At 43.4% G+C, this 9,499-nt stretch overlaps 1 protein-coding gene across 1 annotated transcript in view; it reads left to right on the plus strand.

Moving 5' to 3' along the window:
* The window catches only part of ATP8B4 (ATPase phospholipid transporting 8B4 (putative)), a 247,388-nt gene that overhangs the window by 184,288 nt on the left and 53,601 nt on the right, over nt 1-9,499 (plus strand). The window contains 3 exon segments of the mRNA XM_019504155.1: nt 2,025-2,140; nt 6,095-6,259; nt 8,556-8,667. Of these exon segments, the coding sequence (XP_019359700.1) occupies nt 2,025-2,140; nt 6,095-6,259; nt 8,556-8,667 (393 nt within the window).

Below are 9,499 nucleotides of genomic sequence, written 5' to 3' on the forward strand. Positions count from 1 at the left end.
TTTTTTTTTTTTTTTTAAGGGCTGGGAGCTGGGGCTGTGTGGGGCCGCCCTAGGGGGGAGGGGACTGGGAAAGTGGGCAGGGGTCAGAAGGCTCATGGCAGAGCCCCCCATGTGGCATGGGACAATGGGAACTGCCCCCCCTACCTGGCAGCAGCTGGTGATTGGGTCCTTTTCTTTTTAAAGAGCTGGGAGCTGGGGCTGGGAGAGTGGGCGGAGGATGGGGGCTCATAACAGAGCCTCCCATGCAGCGTGGGGCAGTGGGGGGTAGTGGGGGTCGCTCCCGCACCTGGCAGCAGCCTATGAGTGCCGTGATTTTTTTTCAAAGAGCTGTGGCCAGGCGGGGCAGCCACTGATGGGGCTGGGATGGGGCTGATTCAGAGATTCAGCTGATTTGGTAGTGACCGAATCTCCGAATTAGGTTCAGCCAGATTGATTTGGGACAGTGATTTGGATCACTGAATTGAATCACTGCCCCCTGAATTGGTCGAATCCAAAGCAACTACTAGTTGCTTTGCTCAGGCCTACTAATTAGGTGGCTAATCAGTGTTAAAATCAATGCCAGTGTATGTCTACTGCTGTTGGCACCTGAGCTAGCTGAATTAAAGCTAGTTCACATATGTGACTGCAACACATGGAAGCATCCAGTTGCAATGTAGACATACCCAAAGTATTGTGGGGCATACTGCAACTATTAACTGATGTGAACCACTTTTACATATGATTAAATGGGAAACTTGCCCCATATTAACCTTGTCTAAGATATAATTCTCTGTAGTCAAGCAGAGTTTTTTTTTTTTTTACTGATTATCAGCTTAAATGTTGCTGATGATAACAATAAGCAAGTTCTGTACAGAATTTTCACTTTGTATAAAAGTCTGACTGCCCCATCCATTTATAAAATAAGTTTTCTTGAATGGCTCAGGATGCCTTGTAAAACCACATCAGGTACATAGTGGTGGTAATTAAGTTATTTTATGAAGTAGAATAAAGGCCGTCACTAACAATTAACCAGACCCTCTTTTGAGCCCTCCCAGTTTCCATTAAAAGAAGCTGCTTCTTGGGAATTGAGCTATAGGTAAGGTAGAAGAATTTGAACTTTTTACTGAAAAATAATATATAAGTTGTGAACTAAGATGTCTTATTAAAGTGTATTTCCATTTTATTTATCCCCTATAGAGAATGGTATGTTATGTACACTATATGTATAGCAGTCACAAAATATATTTTAGAAGTTTTGATTACCTGAGACTGCACAGTGCTCACTTCCTGAGTACTCCTTCCACTATTTTTTGATATCTTGCTTTTTTCAAGGATCTTTGCTCTAAAGTCACATTTGTGTTATAGTACCTAATTGTAATAGAAGCGACACAAGATGATGCAAAAACAGTGATCCTATCTGTGCTATTAGAAAAGTGCAGTGTCTGAGAAATAAATTAAGGAAGATTTTTATGGAGAATAATAACTAAAGATGTATTGAGAATGTTTGGTTTAGAGCCAATTTAGAAATAGGCTAAAGTTCACATTTTGTCTTTGAGATTTAATTAGATTTAAAATAGAGCTAAAAGTTAGGTTCAAATTAGATGGTGTCAACATTTTTCAAACTTTTATTATGACATTTCAACCCCAAATGTTGGGACTCTTGCAAAACTTGCTGCTTTTATGAGACTCTTGGGTGTAGCTGATACAGAACAAGAAAATATGATTTGCAAGCAAAACTAAAACAGAGATTTTAGAGGGGTTTGTAATCTGTCCCATCCTTCTGAAATTTAGGAGTTCACATTTGAGGTTTCCTTTAGCTTGACACAATTTTTATCAAGATGTATTCTTTTTGTTTTTGAGATATACATGGTGTGTTTAACACCAGCCCAAGTAATTAGGCTGTTTCTGTGCGCTGACTACTATTTTTATATTGGTATGTCCAAAAACATCAACCTGTACTTGGAAGATCAAATAAACACTTGGAGGAGGGGAAGGAGAAATGTAATGTTTATATTCTAAATTTCTAGTTCTCTTTCCTTTTTCAGTTCGAAATCCATATGGACAGATAAAACTTTATTGTAAAGGAGCAGACACTATGTTATTTGAGAGGCTTCATTCCTCCAGTGAAGAATTAGCATCTTTGACATCAGACCATCTTGGGGTAAGCGCTTTTTATTTAGACAGTGATCCAGAAAAGTACTTAAAACAGATGCTTAACATTAAGCTTGAATTTTACACTTACAGATAAAAGTGTGTTTAAGTGCTGTTACATAAGCCATTGTTCCATCTGCAATTTAGCTCTGCAATGTCTGCTTCTCTCCTAGAGACCCAAGGAAGGTTACAGTACTGTGGTACCTGAAAGCGTATCTAAGTCTATCCCAGCCAGGCAGCTGGTGCAATAAAATATATCGCCCACAAAAATTCCTTAATGGTGACAGTTTCCTGAATCAGGGCATTGTAGGCTTTATATCCTAAAAAGATCCAAAGTTTTAGAAACTTTGGCCCCTTTGGTCCATACATGCAGACATGTACACTTGCAGCCGCTCAAGTGGAAGTGGCACAAATTTGAGCTGGGGATTTTTGCCTCGGGTGCATGTGTGCCCGGACATGCACTTTGGTGTGGGGCAAGTAGTGCCACTTGTGGCAAAATAACGCTGCCCAACTCCTCCTGGATCTGCAGCCAGGGGGAGCTAGAGGCTGAGGCCAGCATCTGTGCTGGCTTCAGCAGTATAAAAACCTGCCCTGTGCTGGACCCAGCAATCTAAAAAGCTTCCCAGGTGAGCGGCTCGGGTCTACTTGCCCTCAGGAGCTTCTGAGGCCCAGCCACTTGGTATCTGAGCACACTACGCCTTGTGCCAGTTGGACTGCTGAAGCAGCCCTAACCTAGAGTGGCCCTTGCACCCTCTACCCACTGCAGCAATCTGACAGTAGGGGCTTCTGCCTGGCTGTGACCTGCTGCCACCTGTGACAGCATCTGGCCCTTGGACATGCAGCCTCAAGCCTGTGCCCCTGCCAGACCTGGATGGGGTGCCCCCACTCTGCCATCTGGGCAGCTGTTGCCTAGAAGATGTGCTCCTTGTGGTGGCCTGCTTTGAACTGTGAAACCATGTCCTCTTGGCCCCAAATGGTCAAGAGGTCAGTCACCTCATCTGCCCTCCAGCTGGGTCCCCAGTGCTGGCCCTGGACAGGCTCTTTTGCACGGGTCTCACCACTTGTCTCACCAGCAGTGATCTTGGTGATCCTTGTTTATGATTTGTGAATTCTCTGATAAGAAACCCAAATTCTCTCATTAAAATACCCAAGATAGTGTTCTTCCACTATTAAAATGAAATGCCAATATATATAGAGAGGACAATGTTTTATTGATATATTTGGGCAATGTTGGGCAATGTTTATTTACAAGTGTAAAGCAATTTGGAGGAGGGATAGGGGAGTTTGTGCATGGGTATAGGATTTGTGGGGGTGAGGTTTGAGGGGTATGGGGCTTGTGCGAGGTTTTTGGGTTTGTGGCTGGGTTTGTGGGTGAGCAGTTTGTGGGGGTGACTTTAGGATGTGGGGGGAGCTGTGTGGGTGGGGCTGCTTAGGAGGGGTAGGTCCCCTGTCTCCCCCCCCCCAGGATGCAGCCTCCGCACACAGCACATGGACTTACCCCCCTGCACGGCACATGTGTGCCCCCACAAGGCCCACATGTCCCCCATGGCCTTCATGCACTTCCTGCAGTGTCCCAGCCCCCCTAACCCCCCCACAGGGCCCACAGCCCCCCTGCAGCTCACCCCTGCAGCAGCAGTGGCTGTGGGGCTGGGGCCCTGTGAGGGACCCATGCCCCCAACCAGCCCTCCCATACAACCCCCAGACATGCACATTCCCCCCACCCCACAATCCTCCCTATCCCCCAGTCCCTACTTACCAGGAACAGCGGCCAGGTCACAGCCTTCCACCGCTCGTGCTTTCCCCAGCCCACAAACGCAGTGTGCTAGGGCAGCAGGGGGCACCACAGAGGCGCTCTGGCCAGATGCCAGAGCGTCTCTGGAGGTCGGAGCCCTGGCTTGCCTCAGGACATGGTGGGGAATTGTGCCCTGTGCTGCTTTTCTCTGTGGTGTTTTTATTTGATACCTGGAAATCCAGGTATCAAATTATGAGCCTGTGCTGCAAATATGTAGCACGAGGAATATTTTTTCAGTCTCAGCCTGCCTCTTGCAGTGTCTCTTGGTGCAAGAGGCACATGCATGCTCATCTGGACACTCCCTTTGGGGCCAGTCAGAGAGACAAGTCCAGGTAAATGACATGATGCTTTTAACACCCAAAACAGCTGAAGTACTTGCAGTGTTTATAGGGTATTTAGAGCCTTGGAATCCCATGTGAAAAATCATAGAGATTATCCAGTTTGGTAACCTGGTCTTAAATAAAATATGCATTTTTTTTTTTTTGTTTGGTTTGAGGGTCTAACCTAATGTGAACTTTAAGGGAAACTGGATAAAGCTCTCATTTCCTTCATTTATTTTTTTAGAATTCATGTTCTTTTTAAGTATCCACATTTAATACAAACCATTCCATGATTCTTTTAAAAAAATACTCCTTTGACATTAAGTATACAGTATGATGGTTTAGTAATATTGGTTACAAACATAACTATTGTTTTCATCTCTATAATAGAGCTTTCTTGGCTTTCTTTTAATCTTTTCCAGAAGGCCAACATGTTTTTTATGAAAGCAAGGCTGGAATCATAACTATCTGATCTTTGCAATTACTCAATGTTAAAACCTTGGGTTTCCATACTTACCCAGTGAAATTAAAGGAACATGAATGTGTGCATGTGTAAAAATCTCTGTACATGCAGAATGGACTTTCCTGTAAACAAACAAACTCTTTTTCCTTTTCTGTTATGTTAATTCATTTGCAAGCCTTTGCTATTTTTTCCTTAAATTGTAATGTTCCCCTTGATCTGAAAAAGTAGACTGTTACTTACAAGAGCGCATGTATTTCTGAGCCAGCTAGTTTTTAAGGTACCATTCTGCTTGACTTCAGACTAACAAGATTAACCACCTCTACATTGTATTAATTGTGTAATAGTTTTCTAGTAGTTTTTCCTGTATTCATTTAAAATAAAAATATCCTTGTTAGAGTATTTTCTGTTTTCTTTGGTTTGTGTTGCAAGGTCAAAGACATTTCCTGAAATGATTTATGTCTTACAAATGCCCATGATCTTTGTGTTTGACCTTAAAAAATTAGTACTTTAGACTCTAAGCAATCAAGGAGTGAATATATTTTGGATAATACATTTGTCTGGGAGATGGTGAAATCTTTACAAATGAGTAAACTTTGAATAATATCATATATACAACAGTTCTTATATTTGAGGAGTTGTTTAAAGGACTTTGCAAAGCAGTTAACCCACAGAGGGATGTACGTGCTTTAAACTCATTACCTGGAATAATTTTATAACTTTTGTCCCTGCATGGGTTAACTGTTTGTTTTTCCTTTTTGACCGTTCAACCCACCTCTGCCCCTCTTAACAGTGCCCCCATTACTCTACTCTTTTCTCCCCCTTTCCCTACCCTTTCCTTTTAAATTACTTTATTGTTTCCTATTTAGAACCCTGCTTTCTGCAAATCACAAGGTTCCTATACCCGTGTGCGGAGCCTGCTCTAGTGCACTGGAAAGTCAGCACATCAGAGCAGAAGACTCAATTCATGTCTGCTGGAGCACAGAAATTGCTCATTTGAGAAAATGCTCATTCTGCATTTGAGTCAGCCTTCCACATCACATGCATCAGTGTAGCCATGCATCTCCATGCTGAAAAAATGGCAGCAGTAAGCTTTGACATAAAACATGTTCAATGAGCTTTAGTTCTAAGTGCCCCACTGCCATTTTTTCAGCATGGGGATGTGTGGGCACTTCAAATTAGCACAGTTCACTAATTAAGGTACCTGGTGCCATGTCCTACAACATGTGTAAAAATGCCCACAGTCTTTAAGGTGCCACCCTGTCCTTCCTTCTGCCTAGCATCAGATTAACAGGGTTAATTAGAGAGAGGGAAGAAGAGAGAGAAGTGCCTGAAATGTAGATATGACTTTGTTCACATACATACTGTCTATCTTTTATCCTCATTTGTTAGGAGTTTGCAGGAGAAGGCCTTCGGACGTTAGTCCTTGCATACAAAAACTTGACTGAAGAGCACTTTAAAGAATGGTTTAAAATTCTTCAGGAGGCAAAGACTTCAGTAGATAGCAGGGATGAACAGCTTGCTACAGCATATGAAGAGATTGAAAGAGACATGATGGTATGTTCTTAGAGACTTGGCATTTGCAAGACGTACTAGGAAGACATACTATGTTACAGAGGGATTTTTTTATGTTCTCTTTCAGTACTTTGCTATAAACAAGGTTGTTGTAGGCCTGTTATGTGCTTCCCTGTAGTCATGATTGATTTTAAGATGTTGGAAGCAACTGTGAGAGACTTGCTCTATGTAACTGACTCACTTTAAATAAAAATAATTTTTATTTATTTCTACCTCTCTACGGGCCAGATCCCCTCAGATCTACATATGTACCACCTATAACCAAGGATGAGTTGAACACATGTATAAGGGCCACATTTGTTTCAGTCTTCTGGGCCCACAAGTGACTTGAAATTCCCTTGAAATGTTGCACCCTGGCTTTGTTGTGATGCTGTACCCTGCCAGTCTCTATCCTATATTAAAGTTGAAGCACATGTTGTATCCAATCTGATAGCACAAATTTAACTCCTTTCTCCTCTTCTGCATTGCTCTATAGCTGGAGTGACCAAGATACAACCCAAGGAGTTTTGTCATCTGGCCCACAGGGCTCCCACAGGTCTAGAAATTTGGTGTTATGTTGAGTGGTGCTAGCATGAATTGCTTGGAGCCATTAATGCTGTTGCTGCTTGTCCTCCTGCCACATTTCTGGACCAGTAGAAAGCCCAATGGGCTGGATCTAGAGTGCAGGACTCTAGACCCCAGAAACTGTAGAAAGTTTGGTGGTGGAAGGAGCAGTGGCTCCTGGAGCTGCAGCAGTTATTGTTGCCAGTGCCAAATTCAAGCCCCTTTGACCAGATGACATGGCTCTCTATGTATTAGACCCAGCCTATGGCTCAGCCCCCACAACCAGTCTCATGTCACTTGATTGGCCTGTAGTTTGGCACCACTGCTAACTGTCTTTTGGTGAGATTTGAATGGTTACATATAGCTGTATTAAGAAAACAGAGGCAACCAAGCTTCCAGCTAGAAGATAATTATGATAAATCTGATGATGCCAGCTAGCTTGGCAAGACAAGGATTTGAAGGGGCTTCCTCCCTCCCACTTCGAGCAACCAGACCTGCTCTGAAATTATATATTGTATGGTTCTGATAAAAATTGCACTGTAGTTTGCTTTAGAGCAGAGGTGCTCAACCCATAGCCCGTATGCCAAATCCAGCCTGCAGAGCCGTGGCATCCAGCCCCCTAAGCTCCTCAAAGGTCAGAAAATTTGGCAACAGGGGAGCGGTGGAATGCCACCCCTCCCCCACTGCCAAATTTCAAGCCATGCACTGCTGGGTCGGGGCCAAACCATGCCTCAATGCCCCTGGATTGGAGGTGGCCATGCCCCCTTCTCCCCCCTTTCCCCCTAGGGACTGGATTGGGGCCAAGCTATGCCCCCTTGATCCATGTAGCCAGATTGGACTCACCAGCTGGATCTGGCCCTCAGACAGACTGGGCACTGCTCATCCAGGTAATGGGGCAAAAAGGTTGAGTACCACTACTTCAGAGGTAGGCAGTTTTTAATTTGTTCTCTATAAAATTGTGAGATTGAGCGTAGTGCATTATAATAAAGTTTCACTTGACTTTATAGGTGTATACAGAAGTGACAATTTTTGCCTGATCTGGCCCCTGAAAGCACTCTACAGCCATGACCAAATACAAGTGCATGGCTGCAGATAATTTTAAAAGGGCCCAGTCCCAGGAAAATCTGAACCCTTATTACATGAGGGTTCAGATGAAAGCACTCTGAAGTGAACCGCCCTCAGTAACTTCTGTCTGCACTTGCTGGGAGCAGGGCTTAGCTGACACAGCCCAGCACTGCTCCTGATGCTGTTTTCAGAATGGGGGGTAAGGAAGAGAGTGGAGGGAGCTCATTCTGGTGGTTGCCTGGTGGTAGAAGGTGGGTGGATTGGAGCCCCCCCACACCTTACTCTACTGTTGCTGGGGAATGCCCAGAATGGACATCCCTCCCCTGCCTTCTTCCCCCACCTGTCCCCCATCCTGAGTCAGCATGGGAGCTCAGAGTGGGGACAGAGCTATGGGAAGAGGCTGCAGACATGCAGCCTCTCTCCTTAGATCAGCTCCAAATTGGAGCTCAATCCTCCACCCTCCTGACCCAACAGCTGATATCTGCTGAGCTGGGAGGATAGGTCTAACTCATGGCGCTTTAGCTGCACTTCTGTCTGTACCTTATGTTCCATGTATTTACCTGTCTAAAACTATTTTGTTTATATTCTTCAGATTTCTTGATTGCTTAAAATATTGTAATGATTTTCAGAGTTTGTCTAATGTCTCTTAAATGTTCTGCTTCCTTACTAGTTACTAGGTGCCACTGCTATAGAAGACAAATTGCAAGAGGGAGTTACAGAAACCATTGCTAGTTTATCACTTGCCAACATTAAGATCTGGGTTCTAACAGGAGATAAACCAGGTAACCGTTAATACATATGATATTTTTTGTTAGTGTAACAGATGGCGATGAATTCAGTGACACTTGCATAGTTCCTTTGAACACAAAGTAAGGGGATACATTGCTTTAAACATTAATTTTTTCTTTTTATAATCTGGGATCTCTGGCAGAAATAAAACTATTAATATGTGTCTAACTAGATGAAAGGATCACTGAGTTTAAATGTTGTCATTTTCCTCAGAATTTTAGAGGTGTAGCTATCAATGTTGTTTTCTGGAGGATCCATTTTCTTATAATAGATCCAGTTCCAATTTATGCAGTGCAATTGTGATGCCCCAATCATGAGATTCAGATGCACTGAGATGTGCTTATATTTTTCATGTGTTCTCCTTCCTCCTTTCTTACAACCCTCAATAGTGGTCTTTTAACATATATTTCATGAAAAACAATTATTCTTATTCTCCCCCTCTTTGTCTGAGTGATGGTATAGTCCAGACTTTTTGCACCAAGTGTAGAATACAACCAAGCCTGCCATGTCATACTTCATAATTGTTCTCAGCCAGTTTGATGCACCTAGTTATGTGGGGCTAGGCCAAGAATCTGGACTGGCGTCTTTCCTACCACCTGTTTTTGCTTTGATAGATCTTATCATAGAATCATAGAATCACAGAAGTAGGGTCAGAAGGGACCTTATAGATCTTCAAGTCCAACCCCCTGCCAGGGCAGGAGAAAAAAGAAAAGAAAAAACAAACAAACAAACAAAAAAACCAAAACAAACCTGGGCTTAAATGATCCCAGCTAAGTAGGCATCAAGCCTCCTCTTCAAGAGCCCCAGGGTAGGAGCCAGCACCAC

Source organism: Gavialis gangeticus, unplaced genomic scaffold (assembly GCF_001723915.1).
Source record: "Gavialis gangeticus isolate Ggan-Ray unplaced genomic scaffold, GavGan_comp1, whole genome shotgun sequence".
Taxonomy (NCBI): Eukaryota; Metazoa; Chordata; order Crocodylia; family Gavialidae; genus Gavialis; species Gavialis gangeticus.